At 40.2% G+C, this 23,956-nt stretch overlaps 1 protein-coding gene and 1 long non-coding RNA gene across 7 annotated transcripts in view; one reads left to right on the top strand and one right to left on the bottom strand.

Annotated features, from left to right (window-relative positions):
- Nucleotides 1-23,956, bottom strand: part of PCDH15 (protocadherin related 15) — an 878,455-nt gene that overhangs the window by 283,007 nt on the left and 571,492 nt on the right. For all 6 annotated transcript variants that reach the window (XM_080401549.1, XM_080401544.1, XM_080401545.1 and 3 more), the window contains 3 exons: nt 18,349-18,468; nt 10,990-11,100; nt 4,300-4,470 (listed from right to left, as the gene is read on the bottom strand). In XM_080401549.1, coding sequence (XP_080257675.1) covers nt 4,300-4,470; nt 10,990-11,100; nt 18,349-18,468 — 402 coding nt within the window. The remainder of the gene's footprint in view (nt 1-4,299; nt 4,471-10,989; nt 11,101-18,348; nt 18,469-23,956) is intronic.
- LOC308069477 overlaps nt 11,107-23,956 on the top strand; it is a 302,542-nt gene continuing 289,692 nt past the window's right edge. The window contains exon 1 of the long non-coding RNA XR_013930403.1: nt 11,107-17,966. This is a non-coding gene — a long non-coding RNA (uncharacterized lncRNA). The remainder of the gene's footprint in view (nt 17,967-23,956) is intronic.

The raw sequence follows: 23,956 nt of genomic DNA, 5'->3' as shown, positions 1-23,956 counted from the left end.
TCATCTAGCAAAGACACTACTTTCCTTTTATAATGCAATATATTTGGCTTAATACACTTGAAATTTGAAAGGTTTATGCTAGCTCCTTGTAAGACATCACCAAAGCTGTACTTTGCATTCACCTAAAGGAAAAAAGTTGAAGGATTGGCACATGTATTATGAGACAGAAATTCAAACAACTTTGAATACTGTCATACAGTGGGGCTTTGGTGTCCTTTCTTCAAGATAATTTTTGAAAAGATTATTAGAGGCCTCAAAACTTAGTAGATACGTTTCTTTTCCGTCCTGGTCTGGGAACTTGTAAAGCAGCTTACTCTATCACTGTCATGGGCACTGAATCAGACTCAACAGGTAGCACTTCACAAGCAAATTACTGCCCAGGGAAGCAATACATAATCTAAAGTGTGGATTACAGGCTGTTAACTTAGCTTTGTCCAGGCTTTGGCAGTGGCAAGGCAGTTTAGCTCTCACTTACCACTCACCTGCCACAGGTTTAATCATTCAGAAGCGCTAATGTGCTATAAAAACATTCAAAGTTTGTTTACTCCAAACATGAATCTCTGCCTCCTCTACAAAGCTACAAGAGCACCTCACATGCATTTGATATCAGAGACACTGATGTTTATATGACCTTAGCTGTGATCCTAGACCTAGTAAGGCCATCACAGTCATTAATTACAGTAGCTTATTGGTGGCACTGCAAAAATGACACTCACAAAACCAGGCAACCACCAATGAGGAACGGTCACATCTTGTGGCAAAGCTCAGTTGGTTACACACAGCAGCTGGCTGAGCAAGAAGGCACTATCACAACACTTCATTCCATATGTACGCTCAGAGAGGACCATCACACAACCTTTGGCTCTGCTTGGAAGATGTCCAGTTTTGAGGGGATTTACACTGTCTGTGCAAATGGCAGAAATGCAAAACAGGTTTTTACAAGTGTATGAACTAATCAAACAGCACTCTGCCCAGACTGGAGCAGATACCATAATAGTATTAATACTGCCATGAGTCAGACCAGCTCTCAGAAGGCATAGGGTAAACCTTGATATTGTACTTCAGGAAAATAAATTGCTCTCTGGTAACAAACAGATCCGTTACTTTTGCTGGCCTCTTCCATCTCTGCCTGCCAAAGACCATAAACAAAGCACATGCTGTATGGATTCTTCATTGCCAATGTATCCAACTGCTTTAGAGTGTCTAAGGGAAAGAAGCTTGGAAAGGAAATACGATTTTTACCTCAGTAAATTCATGGACAGACGTCAACTAAAACAAGTAATTGTGCAAGACTGAACAAAAAAATTATTCCTACTAGTTACATTCAATGCTTTACTTTAGGGATCAGCTGAGTAGTCAACTTGCCCCGTAAAGCAGGACTTCTTTTTCAAGCTACTGCTTCTGAATAATTCAACTTTGTTCTACATTAATTAATATTGCTTCTCATATTCATTGAAAAATGAAAAATAAAACTAAAAAAAATAATTATGTTGGAATACAAATAGTCCTTTAGCCTATGTAGTAGCTACCACTAAAACACTCCCAGCAAACAGCACTCTTCTATTCCATTTGCTACACACGCTGGAGCTTCCACAACTACAGTGTAGTAAATTTTGGTCTTTTAAAAAAAAACAAAACTGGTGCAAGTAACTTCAGATAAATCGTTCTGAGGAGTATATTGGTTACTATCTGCTTCTATATAACTTGACACTGTACTTAAAATCTTCCAGCATTACAGATTCAGATGAGTCTTGGCTACATGGTACAATGCAACAGTTTCACATCATGCAGAAATCTCCAATCCGTCTCCGAATGAGGTACTCTGCCCAGGCTGCTTTGCCAGACCACTGCGTGAGTCCACTGCCAGCCCCTGGCTAGTCCAGACACCTCAGGCTTCTCTGCATTTTATCACACTGCTCTTGCAGGACACATTTAATACATGTGTTTACCAGCTGAATCTTTTTAGGTACCATCTGTAACTTCTAAAGAAACTATCATTTGGAAGTCAAGTAAACATTTGAGCTACCAAGGTAAAACTTTGACTTCAAACATCCCTCTTCCACTTAGATTTATCAAAACTGCTACAGTGCTACAACTAGATAAACAGCAAAGAGATGGTAGTTTATCAACAGAACCGGTTTCTCATTTCATAGATCAGATTTCTCAAGGTGCAGTTTGACTCAAAAAAGCCAAAAAGCAAACAAAACAGCTGACACCTGAACAGATTGTAGCTTATGAAGTTAAACGAATGTATTTTGCAACTTGGCATCTAAATCACTAGTCAGATTTTTCCTAGCCTAGATGCCCTCCTTGGCAGACACTGACCACTTTGCCTTCCAGCACAGCATATGTGCCTGACCAAGGGCAGGAACGGAGGCAGAGCTGGATTCTTTTCATCCGTGACAGCTGTATCAGGATAATTGTATGATTTGAATTATACCTTAAGATAAACAGATAAAAAACAAGGTAATGATCAAACACCAGTGATTAATAATTTCTGTCTCCTTTGCCTCTCTACTGAGAAGTCTATTGGAGCTGTGCAGATAAAAAGGGGTCATACTCTGTCATCCTGCGTAGTTTGGGTGCCTAGTAACCCTGATGAGGCCACATATCCAGCTGGAGAGTAACTTGTGGTTGCCCAGTTTCCTTAAAACGACACTAAGCCCAAACCAAATTAATGTAGAATTTAAAGTAAAAGCATTTATTCACAAAGTCCAAAACAGACAACAATTACAAAGCATCATCAAATACCAAGGTGTAGAAGTGGTGGGGGTGGGGGCAGAAAGAGAGTTGTGTAAATCAATATGTCAAGATTAAATATGGAACATCTCTCCCCTTCCCTTTTACAACCACTTTGCTTCTGTTACAAGCTGAATATCATAGCTCCTAGTCTTGCTACAACTTACAAATCAGGCTACAGTTGTTAGGAAGAGATTCTCCAGCAGACAGAAATCACCTCCTTTGAAGATACATGTGCCCTGTAAGACCCGTTCTTCTCCCAGAAATTTGCCAAGGGGTCCAGACAAACTTATACCACCTCCCTGAAACTTCTAGCCCTCACTTATCCAGAAGGCACACAGATCACAATGATCTTGATTTACAATAAGCCCTGTCTTGCCTCTTTGAGATTGCACTGTTTATTAAACCAGGACCTGTACGGTTAACCTGTGCAGAAGCAATTAACAACTGCTGTATATTAGACACAATTTCAGCTGGTCCTAAAATGGATAAACCAACTGTGACAGTTTTTGTAACTTGCTAAAACCATCATAGGAATCAACCAAGCAGGGTGGCAGCAGTGCTTGCTGACCTAGCTCAAGCATATCTGCAGCAGGACCCCTGAGGCCAGACAAAGCAGGATGCCATAATGTGTGGGATGGGAAAAGACTACGAGGCACAGGATGGCCAGACAAATAAGGCAGAAAACAGCAGGAACCTCCACACTTACAGCTTCAACCTCCCTCGTCTCCTGGTCAGAGGAAACAGGACAGAGAGTGTGTCCTGCAATCTTCACGATCTTCACATCGATACTTAACATTATCTTAATGTCATCTTAATGGAAATGTTAATCAGGTGGGGCAATGCCTACTGATTCAATCGGTTCTTCCATTTTATATTCTTAGATATAAGAAGCAAAGGTCATATATCAATAACAATTAAGAAATCCATATTTCTATTTCCCCCACCAAGAGCTGCACAGCTCCGTGGTACCAAGCAGCATCTCTCCTATAAGGAAGGGGAATTGGCACCATCTTGCACCTAGAAAGAACAAGCTCTCGCTTCCTCCTCTTGTCATTCACTGTGTACGTTTCAGTGTGAAATGAGCCTTACATTGACCTTTATCCCTATCCAAACTGATGTATTAACTGACATACTTAGTACAAGCATCTACATGGTATAAACACATATTGTTTTTTAGTGCCTCTTGATTGAAATCCAGGAACAGCAACAAATAATCTTTTCAGGGACTAGTGACTTCCTCAGGATATTTTGAGAGCAAAACATGGACGGATAAGGAACAGCAACTCCATAATTTAGCAAATTTCCATGAGACTCAACCCTTGCAGTGAACGAACAACTTGCCATTGTATCAAAGGTTGAATTTCACCATCTATTCCTACACATATATATACACACAAACATACATACATCTCTTACCTTGGTTTGCTTTTGTTTAGCACATAACTCATGGCAAAAAGCATATGTGACCTTTCTAGTTACATTTCTCAATTGTGTCCAAAGATGACAGCTGCTTGCAAAACAAACATATAAAACTTACAAAAAGTCAAGAGGACTTACAGGATCTGTCAGTTCTGGCAAGCTCGCTTGGTAGGTAAGAGGTCTACAGTCACGAGTATTATTCACCAAGACGCAGGGAAGAAACATTGGTCCCAAATCATCCCCATCAAGCACGTCTACTGTCAGGGTGGTTGTACTTGTCCGTCGCTCATTAAGATTTTGGGCTCGGTCCTATGGAGCAAACAAGTTGTATATGGTAAGACCTTCTAAATTCAGAGACTACAAATAAGTTTAAAGTTAAAGCTAAGGTCAAAATGTGTAAGCACCATAATTATCCATTTTCTAGAAAAACAACTAATTACAGAAACTTCAGTCCTCAAGTTTACAGCCTTAAAGACTCAGAAATACAATTAAGAGGTAAAACTTCACCTCTCGAATTAAGAAATACTGTGAGGCATCAGAAATAATACAGTTTTGATGAATTAATTCTTAGGAAATGTATGAAATTAATGTACATGTCTTGTTACATCTATAAAAAATCCAGCGTATTTGTACAAGATAAAAAGTCCCTTGTGCCCTACTTACAAACTGAATTAGTTGTGGTTTAACGTGGCAGGCAGCTATACATCACACAGCTGCTTGCTCACTCCCCCTCAGTGGGATGGGGGAGAGAATCAGAAAAAACGTAAAACTTAATGGGTTGAGATAAAGGCAGTTTAACACAAAAAAAAGGAAGAGAGAATGACAATAATGACAAAAGAATATACGAAACAAGTGATGCATAAAGCAATTGCTCACCACACAGTGACCAATGCCCAGCCAGCCCCTGAGCAGCAGGCCAACCTCGGCCAACTCGCCCCAGTTGTTTTTTTTCAGCATGATATCATATGGTATGGAATATCCCTTTGGTCAGTTCAAGTCAGCTGTCCTGGTTGTGTCCCCTCATAGGTTCTTGTGCACAACCAGCCTACTCACTGGCATGGCAGTATTAGAAGCTGAAAAGTCCTGGACTTGGTGCAAACACTGTTCAGCAACAACTAAAACATCAGTGTTATCAACATTACTTGATGTAATCATCCTAAACCCCAAACACAACACTGTACCAGCTCCTAGGAAGAAAATTAACCCTATCCCAGCCAAAACCAGGACAATATCCACCCCTTATTCTACACCATCTACATCATAACCAGGTCTCACACTTTCCAATACATTCCAATTAATCACGACTATCTTTCCTGTCTTTTCATATATACACACAGATATAATTCCCTTAGTCTATGAGCCATCCCTCTAAAATGTCCATTGAGTTCATTTAGTCCGTGACTTTTGGCCTCCACCTGTCATAGTAGTCCTTCAAGGCAAGGCAGATGGTGTGTGGTGGTGGGATTGCCGCATGCTGAAGCCAGCTCTGGTTCCATCACCACTGCAATTGTCTGGTTCTATCATTGCTCTGCTTTGCTCAGTTTCATCAGAATTCATTCTTCATTAATCCAGGTAATTCTTACTGCAATACTGTTGATATGGCATTTAGCAATCACAGAAGTGATGACATACAGTATTATATAGCAATTAACGTCATACAATTAAAATCATTGACAGAATCAAATCCCCATGAGGTACACATCAGGCTTCCCCATCCTTCCACATTACCCACCAAGTGCACCCAAGTCCCTGAGCAAAAACAATCCCATGGATGGGTCTGCCTTTCCCTGAGGCAGGAATAACACAGACTGTCTTTCCCAGCATATTTTTTACACGCACTACAGGTGCTTTATCCCCTTCTACAGTATGTAGAAGTTTTGACTAGGCAGGACCAGCCCAACTGGCAGATCCTCTAGTGACTAACACATTGAGCAAAAGCCACCTGGTACCCCAGTGTTTGAAGGTCTCACCACCCATTGCTCTCACTCTAGCCTTTAATAGCCCATTGTATTGTTCAATTTTCCCAGAGGCTGGTGCATGGTAGATGTCATATACCCACTCAATCCCATGCTCTTTGGCCCAGGTGTCTGTGAGGTTCTTTTGGAAATCAGTTCCATTGTCTGACTCAATTCTTTCTGGGGTACCATGTTGTTATAAGGCCCAGGAAAGCATTCCAGCAGTGGCATGGGGCACGAGATACGTTTCCAGCCATCCAGTGCTTGTTTCTACCACTGTAAGCACATGGCACTTGTCTTGGTGGGTTTGCAGGAGTGTGATATGGTCAGTCTGCCAGGCCTCCCCATATTTATATTTCAGCCATCATCCACCATACCAGAGAAGCCTTAACTGCTTGGCTTGCTTAACTGCAGTGCATGTCTCACATTCACAAATGACCTGTGAGATAGTGTCCATGGTGGTCAAGTCCACTCCTTGATCAAAAGCCCATCTATATGTTGCATCTCTTCCTTGATGGCCTGAGATGTCATGGGCCCACTAAGCTGTAAATAATTCACCTTTACGTTGCCAATCCAGGTCCACCTAAGCCACTTCAAGTCTTAGCACCTGAGCTAGCTGATGGTTGTTTTGATGCTCTTTAGTTTAGTAGCCCACCTCCTGGGTATATGAGCATCTATATGACACACCTTCACAACCAGGTTCTCTACCTGAGCAGCAATATCTTGCCACAATGCAGCAGCCTAGACGAGTTTACCTCTGCATTGCCAATTACTTTTCTCCCATTGCTGTAACCACACCCACAGGGCATTTGTCACCATCCACGAGCCAGTACAGAGATAAAGCATTGGCCATTTTTCTCATTCAGCAATAGCTAAAGCCAGCTGGATAGCTTTCACCTCCGCAGACTGACTCAATTCACCTTCTCCTTCAGCAGTTTCTATGACTCATCATAGGGGACTCCACACAGTTGTCTTTTACTTCCGATGCTTTCCTACAATACAGCAGGACCCATCAGTGAACAAGGCATACTGCTTCTCATGTTCTGGCAGTTCATTGTACAGTGGGGCTTCTTCAGCACATGTCACTTCCTCCTCTGGTGACGTTCCAAAATCTTTGTCTTCTGACCAGTCCATGATCACTTCCAAGATTCCTGGACAACTGAGGTTTCCCATTTGAGCTTGCTGTGTGATCAGCGTGACCCACTTACTCCATGTAGCATCAGCTGCATGATGTGTAGAGGGGACCCTCCCTCCAAACATCCAGCCCAGCACCAGCAGTCAGGGTGCCAGGAGGAGCAGTGCTTCAGCACCAATCAATCCCGAAGCAGCTCAAACCCCTTCATAAGCTGCCAGTATAACTTTTTCAGATGGAGTATATTGAGCCTCAGATCCTTTATATCCCCAACTTCAAAAGAGAGCCTGAGTTTCCTTTTTACTAGTTGGTGAAGACATAGCTGTTATTTTGTTCATTGGGATCTGATGACACCCATCTCGCCATTTTATTCCCCAAAACTGGATCTCCTGTGGAGGTCCCTTGACCTTATTTTGTTTTATGGCAAAACTAGCTTTCAGAAGGATTTGGACTACATTCTTCACTTTCTCAAAAGACTCTTCTGCTGTGTTGCCCCATACAATGATGTCATCAACGTATTGCAGCTGTTCTGGAGCTTCACCCTGTTTCAGTGCAGTCTGGATCAGTCATGGCAGATGGTAGGCATGTGTTTCCACCCCAGGGCAGGTGATTACAGGTGTGCTGGATACCTCTCCAAGTGAAAGAAAATGTGGCCTACCCTCTACTGCCAAAGTGATTGAGAAAAATGCAACAGTGATATCAGCTGCGGCATACCACTTTGCTGCCTTTGTCTCCAGCTTGTATTGAAGTTCTAGCATGTCCAGTACAGCTGTGCTCAGTGGCAGCATGACTTCAGTCAGACCTCGAGAGTCCACTGTTAGTCTCCACTCTCCATCTTGACAGTCCACTGTTAGTCTCCACTCTCCATTACACTTTCCCACTGGCCATATGGGACTATTAAAGGGTGAGTGGGTCCTGCTGATCACCCCTTGGTTCTCCAATTGACAAATCAGCCAAAACCAGGACAGAAATACATCTTAAGCTGCCTTCTGTAGCTCTACCAAATCCTATCTAAAAGTCAAAGGACTTCCACTTACAGAAATGGAAAGCATAAGCAGTAACTACGTCTCTTTTAATTTGCAGTGGAGAGGCCCTGGGCTGTAATGCTCAACCCACCTCGGCACACCACAATGTAAGAAATATTTACCACCCCCACACACCCCACCCTCCAAAAAAAAACAGCTAGAGGACAGTAATGAGACTGACACAAGATCTCCAAACTACATTCCATGTGGAAATCTGATTCATCTAGAGAATAAGTTATACTGCTCTAGTTTTTAAAAGTTGAAGAACGCTTCTGTCCACAATAAAGTATCTACAATGCTGCACCCCAAAAAAAGGCTCCATGGTACATGACAGTTTCTTTTCAACATATCATAGTTTGGCTTATTTATTTATTTATTTAAATGTTTGGATACATAAGACACCATTGGGTATTGCAACTTCTTTATTGTCTCCTTTTTTTTTCTTTCCAGATGGAACAAAATAAAGCTATACCTTCCTAAATTGTGAGAACCACCTAGATTATTTTTATACCCCAAACAATGTACACACTAGCAACAGTTCACCTTTTCTTTCTTCTTTTGTTATCATAGTGGAGAAACAGCGTGACTATTCCATTATTTAGGGTTTTTTAAAGCAGTCAAAAATTTTTCCATTTTCCATTTTCACAGAGGAGCTGTTGTGATAGCTTTTCTTTACAAAAATAAAATCTTTCAGAGGGAGTATGGGCAATTAGATAAGTCTTGCCCTCATATCCTAGGATAACATGGCTATAAAAAAAGAAAAGCATTTTTTTTTTAAGTATTTACGCTGTTAGTATCATCATCTGTGTAAGAGGAATAGATCACTGCTCTAAATCAGATTGAATACACATTTTTTTCCTATTTGGCAGCCCACTCAGTTTTTGAAACCGTTTCACATTTATAGTTACTAAATATGGGAATTTCTGAATTCAGCTTTCTTCATGGTCAATAAGGAAAAACAATAGCAGCTACAAGCAGCAGCATTCATAATTAGCTAAACTTTTTTATGTTCCCCCAATATGTGCCTTTGAGTAATACTGGAACAAAGCAGATACAGAGGAATTAATTTCATGTAGTATCTTCAGTATGCAAGAACAATAAAACATCATTGATAATGTAATCAGTGGAATAGAAGTATGATTGAATAGCACATTCAATACTGAAAATTAAATGCAGCCTGCAGTATTTTGTAAAGTGGGGGAAAAAAAGAAAGGATGCATAAGGCAAACTCCTAAAAAAGCTGAAATAAGCTGGGCTGTAGAACATAAGAGTCTTTGCTTGAAATATAATTTCTCATCTGTGAGAACTCAAAATTGTAGTAAGCTCAATTCCCATTTGAGTATGTTTGAGAACACACATGGCCTTGCAAGACATATCAATCACACAAGCTCCCCCATTATATATAAACATAATACAGAAGCTGTCAGCACAGCTCTAGTCCAAACCCAGTACCACAAAGGTGACAATTTACTGTGTAAGGACCACATATTAAAAAAAAAAGAACAAATTAATATTGAAATTGTTTTGTAGTACTGCCACTGTGCATCCCACACTGTGCCTTCACCAGTTGCTCCTTCAGTGTGGTAGGCTCCTCACTTCACACAAGGTGTATGCACCTGCTGCACACCATGCCTTTCTCTTGAAAAACACAACCTGCTCAACTACCCCAGTTACTTTTCTAGGAGCACAGTATCTCATGAAACTCACAGCTCTGACATCAAAGAGCTGTGAATATGCAGTGGTGATCTGCAGAATAAATTATTGATAGAAAAACAAGGCAAATCAGTTCTGAGCCTTCCCACATTCCTGTTCAAGAGATCAGTAAGTTATGTTGCCCAGGTGAAACCACTTGTTCTAACAGCCAGGAAGCACCCTGAGATATATCTAAGTGCAAAAACCACTGAGGCACTCCTGGAGCTTATCTTCTGTTGAGGGAATGCTGAACACGCCACAGAACATATAGGAAAGTGGGCTGTGAAATGTATCTACAATTCTGTATCAGAAAGATGACAGTAATATAAATGTGTGAATTCAGGACCAAGGTAAAGTTGTTTCAGAGCATTCTCATTTTCCCACAAATGAAGTAGTATCACAACAGAGGTAAACAATAGAGAAGTTTTTGTTTCAGCTATTATCAGAAGGACAAAAAAGGAAAAAGCTTTCAGAGCCCTCAAGGGCACCAAAAAACTTCTCTGATGACAGATATATTAGATACAGTTTAAACATCACTTCTCAGTATGCATTATCCACTGCCAGGCACTCTGTAAAAACCTCCACATACACTTGCACAATATGACTTGAAAGAAGAATCACCTCTTTATAGAATAATGCATTTCAAACCTGAAGGATACAACTAAATTGTATCCATTAAAATCACTTGAGATCAAATTAGCATCACTAGGTTTGTTAGAAAATGAACACTTAGTGACACTAGAATGCACTTTCCTGCATGGTCTGTACTTCAAATTTGCAACTTGTTCCTTGTGCAAAAAAAGGTTGTCTTGTTATACACACTGAGCAAGCTTTTTAAACAAATAATAATATATATAAGCTTGCAACGACCTAGATGAATGCTAAATAAGACCTTCAGGAGAAAAGTAATATTAAACCTGGTATTTCAATGAGACTTTTCCTTGCCTTGGAAAAATCTAAATCTGCAAATTAAACCCCCACCTAAATCAGTAACATAAATGCCCATGAAGAGATCTATACTTACATTTGCTTGAACAATGACAAAATAGCGAGTCTTTTCTTCATAATTTAGTCTTTCTCGTAGAACTACTGCTCCAGACAAAGTGAGAGGAATATCAAAGGTTCTGTTGGAAGTCTGCAAAAGTTGAAACAATACAATAACACTGAACGTGCTTCAAAGTTAAAACACGTTTCAGATCGTTCATAACAAGATGATCAATTGGAAGGCATACCAAAATTGCATATGCTTTCCAGATTAGACATTTTAAAGTTTTCTATGTTTTCTCACCAGTTTACTCCATAAGAATACCACAATAAACAATCAGTATGTAACAGAAATCTGATTCTTTGCATATGCATTATTATTTCCAACCACAACTGAAATCTACCTATCCTGCTTCTTGCAGATTTGCCAAGCTGAATTTGCAGTAGTATGTTCAGGAAACTTTTCCTGTTTGTCAGTTGAGAGTTCAGGTCTTCATTTTCTACAGATTGGGTTGTCTTCATCTATTTTATCACATTATTGCAGAAAGTATCAAGTACTAGAGATTTAGACTACATCATTGTACTTATCTTCTCTTTATCCTGGCTTCCGTTAAGGGCAATGAAGTAGTAAGCATGAGGAGAACATCAAGAACACACTTAGGTGCCAGTTCACAGTGCCAGTTATGCACATGTTCATACACTAGTAAATTCAGATTTGAGGGTAAATCAGGATGGGTAAATCGGCTGAAATTCATGTTGTCCTGCATATTTGCTAACACAGATTCAGATTACAAAGCTGTGGCACTGAACAGCAGGAGGGTATTGCTGGGGTACACAGACGTTTGACTAATGACCCATTTGCAAGGACAAGTACAGGAACAGACATAGGTTTCTGAACATGAGATCCGGTTCCAGTTCTATTATCAAATTAATCACAATAAAAAACAAAAAAACAAAACCACAAACTTCCCATGCATCAATATACCGATGCAGAGTATACTTTATGTGTAAGTATGTTGAATGGGTAGTAGCAGTACAAAATTCCAAAATCTCTCCTCTGAAAACACTGCAGAGGTACAGAGCACTGTTCTTTCCTTAGATAACATAACAAGGCCTTTTTCCTCTCAAAGTTGAAACATCTGCTAAAATTGCTTTTTTTTTCAGCAAATATAATTATTGTTTCATTCACCACATGGCGGGTATTTGTGGTGTGCAGGAAAAGAGGCCTGGAAAGTACTTCACAGACTCTGCTAAGTAACTGGAGACACTTATGTCTGAGTTTGGCACTCATCTTTTTGGGTAAAAAATACACAGTGGAAAAAAATATTGGTTACAATATTTATACTGAGGCAAAACAGCAAAGTAGATCAGACTCTTAGTGCTGGAAGAAGAAAGAACCAAGCACGGTACACTACTTTTGCCACCCTCTCCCCATTTCTTTTAACGGCATTTGCACAAAGCAAGCAGGTTGTGAACTATGCAAGTAATGGGTAACATCTTTGCTGTACAAGAAGATGCCATGTGTGTGCACATGCACACACAAGCATACATATATGGGCCACTTCTAAATCACGAGGCAGATTCTCCTGACTGCTTTAGCCTACTTGTCTCTGGTTTATAAGGCCAGAACCAGCTGGAAAAGACTCTGCAGCTGAAGATCAACCAAGGCACTCTCAAAACAACTGCCTTTTCCTTCACAGATCTTGGCATGAGGATGCACTTAAGTGGAACTGTAAAATCTGAACTGTTAGGGAGGATCAGCAAAAAACTTTGACCTCTTCCCAAACTGCCTATACGTGGAGAACTCTCTTGCTCCAGCACAGCATAGAAACACAACTGTTCAGCAGTGGTTTAAAGCTTAACCTCCAGACTTAAGTTTGTGCCACAGTTCCTGAAGGTACCACATCAGATCAACACTGTGATCCCTCTGTAAACTCCATTTATTTCTGCTGCAACCCAAACTGTAACTAAGCTCCAAGGCAATTAAAAGATGCACACAACACCATCACATCTCAGTGGCATTTCCATACAATCTTGAAATAATCCAGCACATGCTGGAAGTCAGGAATATCAAGACCTTGTTCTGTCAATGGCTTACTCCAAGTGAACAATACTTGCTCTCCTCTCACTTCAAAATGGAGAAAACAAAATGCTTTTTTACAGCAGTCTTAACTTAGAACATTTGTTGGTCCATGGTCTTGAATATGGGCCAGCAAATTTAAAATGGGGAAAGTCACCAGGATAACAATCCCACTTACTCCCAAGAGAGCTACTATGTGAAAAATCAGTATAGCAAAAGCATTATGCATATTCCCTAACTCCAGATAAACTTAAATGTTTAAATCTTGAATCCTCACCAAACACAATAGCATGAATCTCAGCAAAATTAGCTACTAAGGAGGGAGTTCAGAACTTCTTTTGAGGATGTATTTGTCTTAATAACCTTCAGGTATCAATAGAGCCCTCAGAGATCTAACAATCCACTTTGCATTAGGAGACAGAATATTTTTTGCAAGTTAATTGACTTAATCCTTAGCTTTTGGCTAAGAATAGTTTTATGGCATTCCTTTACGTGATAGCTAGAGCCCAACGCCATGTCATGGATTTTTACATTGGTTTTTCTACTCGGCATTTATACATCTCCCCAGTTAAACAACAAAATAATTAAGTTAAATTGAAATTCTAGAATAACGCCTGTTGTTTTTACAGGGCTTTTTTCAAATGTCTAAATTAGTCTCCAATGAAATTTATGAGAAGACTATGTCACTGGTGTCAAACAACACTGTAGGCACCTTCATTATACTATATAGGAGAATCTCAGAAGTAGAAGAGAGAATTTTGCACTAAGCTGTACACATCAGTTTTGAGCCTAGCATAATCGTTTCCCAGGTAAAGGAAAAAAACCTGACTTGTAGCAGATACTATGCAGTAACTTTCTGGTGAGTTGACAACTGAGATGAAGCAGCTTACAATAATGAGAAGTCATCTCTGTCAAGCACATAGTAGAATTCATCACAAGCTAAAGCAATGTTATGCACATAAAGACTATCTACAGATGAAAGAATCAGGTTTATTTAATCCAGAATACAAAAGTAGTAAGGCAAAGATGTAATAAATCAACTAACTACTCCAATGAATTCATTTCAGCCAGGGAAATCCATTGCTCTTCTTCACAGTCACTGGGAGAACAAGAACAAGTAAGTTTCATTGAGTACAAGAGAAAGGTTTTCAGAAATGTGTTTTACCTCTTCCTGTGACAAAACACCAGACCACTTCAGCATGTTATAGTTGCTTCCATTAGTAGTTAGATAAACCTCTCTGCTGCACTTGAATATAATGTGGTTGTGGGAGATGCTTTTAGAATGTTTTCCCAGGATGCCTCTGAGCAATATAATGCTATGACTTAATAGTAAATTAACTACAAATCTGCTCTTATATTTCATTGTGGCACAATAAATTTTAACACAAGTAATATTTTCAGGGGTTTGGGTTTTTTTATTTCTTTTCAGTATACCAACATATTCAATGAGTGCTAAAGTGTTTAATTTCTTTAAAACACTTCCCATTTCCTAAAGTTATCTGGAAGAAATATTTTCTGGAAGAGGTATTTTCTCAGTGCCAACATCTTTCATAGCCTTTATTTTAAGAGAAGAAATTATTTGAGCAGTTTTTGTTAAGTACTGTAAGTTAAGGGTAAGAAAAAAAAAAGAGCAGTGAGAAAAATTCAGAGCCTGGGGGTTGGTGTTTTTTTTTTTGTGAATTAGAAACTGTTTGTCCATTCCTTTCACTCCTTCCTGCCTTGTTTACTCTTCAAATATTTGTGGCAGTGGAATAGTATTTATTTTTAACACTTCCGTCATGGAAACAGGTAAAAGATGATGTTAACATAACATTTTAGTACTCACTATTTCCATAGAAAACCCTTACCTCTATAAGTTTAGGAGATAAACTGTTCAGTCATACATATCACTAGTACAAAGAACAGCTGAGAATGTAACATGATGAACCCAGACATCATGAGCTAGTAATTTTACTCACTTAAATAGTCTCACTGAAGTGTCATAACTCAAGAGACTGCTCAAGTTTGCACAATCAATGAAATGACTGCAAACATTTAAAAAAATAATTCCAAATATACACAAGATAGAAAGTCAGAAAATTCCATTTCTCCCAAAAAACTAACATCATTTAGGTTTTATATTTTATTTAGGTTATAATATCATAACTTTTGTCAAAAAGACATTGCCTCTTTGAAAAATAAATGCTCCCCAGAAAAGCCGCTGTGGCTTAAGGTGCTGCAAAGTTTTTCAAGAGACCATCTCTGTCCTCAAAATACGTAGATTTAGTAAGTAAATGTTATGCCTCAGCATACAGCTATGCAAAAATCAACAATTACCCCAGTGAAAAGTAAAATGTAGGGTCTTGTATCATTAGTTCACACTGAATTAATTATTCCTTGATACTGTCACTATTCTACAAAATTCTACCTCCTAAAAAGTATACACACTAAGTGTAATTCAGTAGATATTTAAACTTTTGTTGACTTTATTGGAAATAGGACTGAAGCTTTTATGTGATGTACAGCTTAAACGGTGCAAATTGAATTGGAGCTTATGTGCCTACACTTTTAATTAAACTTAAAATTAGATTGCCATTTTCCCACAAAACCGTTTCTGCCCAAATTCCCCTTAAGTGAAAGTTGGGTATTTCAATGCAAGGTTACTAAGTCTGTATACTTCCCCCCGCTGCTCCCCCTTCACTTTAACATCTGTGTCATCTTTGGGGTGAATACAAAATCAGGCTAGTCTGCTTAACAGATTATCACACAGATGATCTGCAGTAACTGTGGTCTTAGCCCATGGCAAAACACAGCCTGGTTTGCATAAAAGGATTGCTCAAATTACTACAAATTTGCTAAGAATATGCATATGGACACTTCACAAAAATCACTCGTGCAAAACCTTGTCATAATAGTGAAATTCACACATCTGACCCTAGAAAGAATTTGATTTAATGCTTTAAGCTTTTTGTCTCTAAAGGTACATGTTTGCAAAGGTAGGGATCACTAGTATTTTATTTTAATGCTATATAACACACTTTTTAGAAAACATCGATCTTTAAACATAAATCACTCCATGAAAAAAGTCAGAATGTCTCTTTTCAGAGTAACTTAGGCCAAGCCTACGAATATTTCTTGGGTGTGAATCTATTAGGTATAACGTAAATACATCTACGTATCACAGACTGAAAAGGCATGCCCATACCAAGATGAAGTGTTTGAAAAACACAAGAAGACAGGATTATTAAGGATTGGTAGTGAAGCAATCCAGCTGCTAAACAGCATGTCAATGAAAGGTAATCATAGAATCATAGAACCACTTAGGTTGGAAATTACATTTGAGATCATCAAGTCCAACTGTTAACCCAGCACTACCAAGTCCATCACCAAACCACGTCCCTAAGCACCACACCTATGCATTTTTTTAATACCTCCAGGGGTGGTTCACCACCTCCCTGGGCAGCCTGGTCTAATGCTTCACCACCCTTTCAGTGAAGAAGTTTTTCCCAGCATCCAATCTAAACCTCCCTTGGCACAACTCAAGGCCATTAACTCTTGTCCTGTCCCTTGTTATCTGGGAGGAGAAACCTACACCCACTTGGCTGCAGCCTCCTTTCAGGCAGCTGTAAAGAACAGTTAGGTCCCCTGAGTCTCCTCCTCATCCATGATGATCATCTCATCATCATGGGAACTGAGTCCCAGTTCCCTCAGCTCCTCCTCATCAGACTTGTGCTCCAGACCCTTCACCAGCTTCGTTGCCCTTCTCTGGACACGCTCCAGCACCCCTGTGTCCTTCCTGAAGTGAGGGGTCCAAAACAGACAGGTGGATGTAACTCCACTCTTTGGGCTCTGCTGTCCAGCCATCTTTTCACCCAGCACAGAGCACACCTGTCCAAACCATGAGCAGCCAGTTTCTCTAGAGGAATGCTGTTTGAGATGGTATGAAAGGGTTTACTAAGGTCCAGGTAGACAACATCCACAGCCTTTCTCTGTCCACTAGGCAGGTTGTCTTGTCATAGGAGATCAGGTTCATCAAGCAGGACCTGCCTTTCACAAACTCATGCTGGCTGGGCCTGATTCCCTGGTTGTCCTGCATGTGCCATGTGATTGTGCTCAGGATGACCTGCTCCATAACCTTCCCTAGCACTGAGGTCAGGCTGAAAGGCCTGTAACTCCCTGGGATCCCCCTTCTTGTAGATGGGCATCACATTGGCTAATTTCCAGTCCTCTGGGACCTCCCCAGTTAACCAGAACTGTTGATACATGATGGACAGTGGCTTGGTGGGCTGCTTCATCAGCTCCATCAGTACCCTCAGGTGGATCCCATCCAGCCCCATACACTTGTGCACATCTAAGTGGAGCAGCAGGTCACTGACCCTTTCCTCCTGGACTGTGGGGACTCCATTCTGCTCTTCTTCATTCCTGTCTTCCAGCTCAGGGGGCTGAGTACCCTGAGCGAATCTGGTCTTACTATTAAAGACTGAGACAAAAAAAGCATGAGGTACCTCAGCCTTTTCCTCGTCCTTTGTGACAATGTTCTCCCCCACCATTCAATAAAGGATGCAGATTCTCCTTGGCCCTCCTTTTGTTTCTACTGTATTTGTAAAACCAATTTCTGTTATCTTTTACAGCAGTGGCCAGCCTGAGCTCTAGCTGGGCTTTCACCTCTCTAATCTTCACCCTGCATAACCTCACAACATCCTTATAGTCCTCCAGAGGTGCCTGCCCCTTCCTCCAAAGAGAGTAAGCTCTCTTTTTTTTCCCTGAGTTGCAGCAAAAGCTCTGTTCAGCCAGGCTGGTCTTCTCCCCTGCCAGCTCATCTTTTGGCACATGGGGATGGCCTGCTCCTGCATCTTTAATACTTCCTTCTTGAAGGATGTCCAGCCTGCCTGGACCCCTTGGCCCTTCAGAACTATCTCCCAAGGGACTCTGTCAACCAGGCTCTTAAACAGGCCAAAGTCAGCCCTCCAGATGTCCAAGACAGTTGTTCTGCTGACCCTCTTCCTTACTTCTCAAAGAATTGAAAATTCCATCTCATAATCGTTACACTCAAGACATCCTCCATCTACCACATCACCCACCAGTCGTCCTCTGTTTGTAAACAGCAGGTCCAGTGAGGCATCTCCACCTTCCACGCACTCCAGGAATCTCCTAGACCTACCTTACTGGGAAGGTAAATTCAGCTGTGTTTACAGGGCAAGCAAAGCTTATAGACAGAAAGGACATTCTACATCATGAAGGAAAGCATTTCTTTTATGAAGTCCAACAGCAACCTCTTGTTCATTAATATATTTATATACACACACTTTAAAAAACAAAAAAAAAGCTAAATGCATTTACCTTGTCATTAGGATTATACTGGATGACATACTCTATCTGGCCATTTGGACCGTCATCAATGTCAACAGCACCGTTGTTTCCAGAAAATCCTGTAAAGATGGTTGTTCCAACTGGAGTTAACTGCAGGAACAGACACAGACAGGACAGATACCCATTAAAACCTTAAGGTATACAAGAAACAAAGAAAGAAACAAAGAACTGTTTGCAAGATTGATTCCCCCCACCCGCCCCCCCCAGCCATAGCTCTGGTCTACAATGCAAGGATGCATCCCCTTTGTTTGGCCTGGAACTTCATGCACTAGCAACTATCTCTTTCAGCTGCTGCCAAGTGCCACACAGAGTGAAGCCGATTCCCATTTTTATTCCACAGATTGTCTGCATCAGGGCAGAACCCCATTTGTTTTTAAAAAGATGAAGATAAAAAAGAAGTCTTAAAACTAAAAGAATTCATGAAATAAATATAAATAGATTAAAAAAATAAAAGCTACTTTTTCAGACACAGGAAGAAAAATAAAGATGAGCTGCAAAAGTAAACAGAACTTATTTAACAGTGTCTTCATGATAATGTGAATAGTGCCAGATAAATATTATTACTGCAAACACAGACACTCAGAGAGCTTTATGGCTTAAAACACACACAAGAGTGATACTGTTTCTTCAATATGTTGTTGGCAGCAATTGAATACCCATAAAATTATATTTTTGAAAATGAATCAATTTATAATTATCCTAGCGCAGATACACAGCATGAAATCAAGACCCATTGAGATCAAGGACAGAAGTCCAACTGACTTCTTGGGAGTCATCATTTCTGAATTTTAATATTTAGAAAACTTTGCGAGTAATCAACCTAAAAGAGAGAGAAAAAAAATGAACAGTTCTGGATTCAACATAGACATTGCTCCTAGCCATGTTTCCTACTGCTGATGTCATCACATCCAAATTTTTGGTCCATGAATTTAGAGAGACCTACTGACCTCCTTTCTTTTCTCCAAATTTTGCATTAATATGTTGCACATCTTTAAAACTTATAGGGTCTAAAAAGGCTTAAAATGCTGTGAGAAGGTGGCAAAGGACAAAGAGTCATTCAAACATTTGTTGCAGATGAGGATGCTATTTCACTTTCATATTTTTTAGTTACCATGATAAAGCAAATAACTGCCGTTTTCCTTCTATGGTCATAGTTCCTGGTCTTGTTTCATTTATAAAGCTGCTAATTAAGAGTTTAATGGCTGACAGTTCTCTGAGAAATATTTTCAGGGCTGAGAATACTGCATCTTTGAAATAAAAAATACCAATTCAAAGCCTTTTTTATGATAAAACACTATACTTATTCATATTATCTACACTTATGCCACAACAACTGTGTATATTAATGTTTTGCTATAAACTTGACTTGCTTACTGTTGGTATAGATAGAAGTGTCACATGTGGGTGTAGGAAGTTGACTGTTCCCTCATCCTCACTAATTGTGAGATAATTATCTCACAGGAGACTCTCTGCCTTGTACCTCTGGTACAGTAGCAGCCTTTCAAGAACTGATGACAGCAATCATCTCAGAAACATGAGCCTTGCCTGTCAGTATAAAATCAGTCAACTGTCATAAAGCAGTTATGACAGTTAATACTTGTTAATACAAAGCATAGTGGAGAAGGGGATTTCTCATGTTTTTGTAAGGGGATAGAAGACCAAAGCAACCTGAAAACCATTTGGAAAATTTACAGGAGGGCTTGTAATTCATCCCCCTCACCTAAGTAATGGTGAACTCCCCTTGGCCAGCTGGCAGACACCCAACCAGGTGCCCTCTCACCCCCCTCCTCAACAGCACAGGGGAGAAAGTCAAATAAACATGCTCAAGGGTCAAGACAGGGAGATCACTTACCCACACAGAAAGAAAAGGCTTAACTTGGGGAAAATTAATTTAACTTACTGCCAATTAAAAAATACATTTGGATAACAACAAAGACAAAACAGCACCTTCCCCTACCCCACCCCTTTTCCCAAAGCTCATCTTCACTCCTTTATCCCCTCCTCCCCTCCTCCTCGCAATTTTTTTTCTCACTCCTTTCTGCCACATAATTTTTCCCTTTCTTAATTGAAATCTGCTTCCCTGAGGCACCGACAGCTTGGCTGAAGGGCTTGGCTGTGCCCTGTGCTGGAGCCTTTGGAACTGGCTGGAATTGACTGTGACCAGCCCAGGGCAGCCCCAGCATCTCCTCACAGAGACCCTTCAGCCACCACCTAAGCACAGACACCCAGTATAACACTAAATAAAATAGTTTAACCAATTAATCAGTGGTTAAATCATACAGTCTCATTAGTGGAAAGAGCCATACCGGCTTGTCAGAGGTTGGCATTTGATAGAAATCTCCCATGCTTCTGCTATCAAAACAGAAAAAAAACCTTAGTGCTCTGAGACGAAAGAGTAAGGAGCAGCTTTGAAGACATCACAAGTGTAGCAGGCTGGAAAGCGGGGCAGGGAACACGCTGTCAACCACCACGCTCGTTAACTACACCGCTCTGTTAGGCTGCCTACACATCTCTCAGGACTCACTGCAAAGCATTGCTCCCTGCTCAACACCTGCAGGCAGCTGTAACACCAGCATGCTCTCAGGAGAGGAAGAAGTTACTGCTGGAAATCAAATGACAAATCTCTATTAAAAAAATCCTGTCACATCAGAACAGGCCAAGAGCTGACAGACACACAAGGAGGTATTTGCCCTGCTCCTGCTAGCCAGATGCTGTGATGCCATGTCCTGCAAAGGGAGAGAGCAGAGCTCCAGACGTCCCAGATAACGAAAGACTCCCCTAAGCGGGTACCTCCACAGCTGCCAGGAGGCTGAGGAAGAGCTGGACCTACACAGGCACTCACAGCTAAAGGAAGCAAAGAGCTCAGTTGCTTTTCAGAAGCATGTAAATGCTTGGTTTCCATTGAATTCAGCCAGCAGCTCTGCTCAGAAATAGTTATTTGCTCTGCTTCATCAAAAGCAGCTGTATCAGGGTCCTGACAAGGTGCAGATAAATGACGACTAACATAAAAAGGCTCCAGCACTGTAAAGCACATCATTAAGTGATAACAAAGGAGACAGCTGTAAAAATGGAATAGCAGTAAACACCAGAATTACAATTGCATGCTCTTACAGTAAAAATCAAGAGCTAAAGTCTTGGATTCAGTGTATTACATCCAAAATAACTGACTGCAGATATGCAGACCTTCATGAACCCAATACGCAGGTTTCTATTTTACTTACATCATCTTTTATGCAATACAAATGATAATAGAAAGGACACTGGAAAAAAAGCCCCTAGCACTCCCTCTTTTCACTCAACTTTCCAGCCTGCCCAAGGTCTCACATTAGAGATTACAGCAGCCTTTGGAAAAATTTAGATGAGTTCTTAACTAAATGTCTCAAACTCAACTTCTAATCATGTGAGAGAGGCATTCAAAGGTACATAATCTTTTTACACTGAGATCTCAACATTGTGATGATTTACCATTAGCCAGCAATATTACTTTTACCCACAGTTTGTGAGGGTTGACTGTTCTCAACCCTCTAAATTCTTTATAATAGTAGTGGCCATATGGCAGTGATCAAGAATTACCAGTGGCAAAAAGAGAAAGGAATTACTATCAGACATCAGAGCAACAGTGTTCACTATAGTCTTAGGCCATAGGTGTTGCATACATTAGTTATAGTTAGCATGATAGATCCAAGATATTTTGGAATCAAACTTGAATGTCTGATGCTTTCATCAGGAGATGGAGTAGAAGGTCTTTCCCACACCATTCTCCAAAACATAGGTATCCTAAGTAAGTATGAGAGTGTTGTCTCCATGGCTGTGGCCTATGCTCCATCCCACTGAGACAGGCAGCCCCCACCTGACACCTACAGCAGCCCCCCAGAGGACTTTAACTAAGCCTCCATCTCCTTTGGCACCAATGGAGAGCGTGCCTTTGGTGACCAGCTCCACACTGGAGGGCCTTGATGGACAAGTCCAAGCCAACATCCACTCACTTTATTGCTGGAACAATAAGGAAGAATTCAGTTCATCTTACAAAATGTGACTCTATATATAGTGTGTATATATGTATATACACACACTGTTCTTTATCAACATGCATAACCCCACTATTCTTGTTTAAATAAGGACCCCTTATTATGCAAAGAGCCTGTCAGGAACCGAATCCCTAGGAAAAGAAGACAGGTAACACAGGTGTGAAAGGTGTATTTTCCTAGTGATTATTATAGAAGCATCTAAAACATGTATACAAAGGCTAAAAGAGCAGTGTGAAAGACTGGGTTTGAACTCACGCAGACATAAATTGGGCATGCCATCTGAATACATGCATGTGCAAGCAGAACAAACTGGCTAATCAGATTTTTGGCACTGGCAAAAAGCAGAACATCAAGATGGTTTTGTATTATATACTATATAAGATATAATTTCTCAAATCAGTGTTCATATTCATTCTTTAGTAGATGCACACACTCTCTAGACATTAAAGACTTAGAGCTCAAACCACTTCACACCATTGCTATGTCAACCTGTAGTGCTGAGATTCTGCACAGCACCCACTTCCCACAGTTTCCAATTGAGTTCATTCTCTGAAAAATCTTCCACCACGAAGTCTTCTGAGAGATGGGGGAGCTGGAAATATGCCTTCCAGCCCCTCTGCTCTGCTGCCTTTCAGAATGGCCCAAAAATGGCTCCAGAAAGCATTGCTTGAGCTATCTCTACAGCCGCTCTTGCCTCCTTCCCATTAGACATGCCTACTTCAAAGAACATCTTGGAGAATAATTTAGTTTCTCCATATTAAACTTCAGTATCTCCTACAGAAAGGGACTGAAATTGCATAGTAAACTGTTTGAACACACTGAGTGTCTGAGCTTATGCAAAATAAAATGTTAGGAATTGTAAAGAAAAAATTATATGATTGTTAGTCTGAGGATAATAACCTCTGTGGGAATTCAATGTGGTGAAAAAGAACCACGATGATAAGAAACAAGTAAGATTTCAAAAGAATGCAATTAAACAAATAGGGACGAAATCCACACAATAAATCTTATTCTTCCACAGTCAACAGCTGTAATGCTTAACAATTTCTTTCAACATGATTTATGTCTATTAGAAGTCTAGATGCAGACAGGAATGTTCAACACTTCCATAAAACATTTTGAAAATAAATTTTCCTATTATTGTCTATTCACAAAGTTAAAAATGAATAATTTTTCATAGTGCCCCCGAACAGCAGAGCAAAGTAAGATTTACAGTTAATCATTCCGAGCTAATATTCTTTTGATGATGTCTACCTGCAGAGATTAATTATTTCAATACCACAAGGAAAAAGATATGAATAATTACACCAGAAGAAATGAAAATTCACGACAAGTTATAATTCTCAACAGCTCAAAGCCAAAGTCTTAAGACAACTTAGTCTTAAGTTCAAGAAACACACTCATTTTGCAAAGAATTTCCCATCCTTCCCAACTTCGGGGGGGGGGGGGGAAACCCCAAACACCTTCCCCCCTCCCCACCCCCTCAAAAAAAACAACAAAAAAAACAAACCAAAACAAAACAAAAAAAAACCAAAAAACAACCCAAACCC

This window comes from Falco punctatus (assembly GCF_963210335.1).
Source record: "Falco punctatus genome assembly, chromosome: 9".
Classification (NCBI taxonomy): domain Eukaryota; kingdom Metazoa; phylum Chordata; class Aves; order Falconiformes; family Falconidae; genus Falco; species Falco punctatus.
This window is presented reverse-complemented; position numbering and strand designations above follow the sequence as displayed.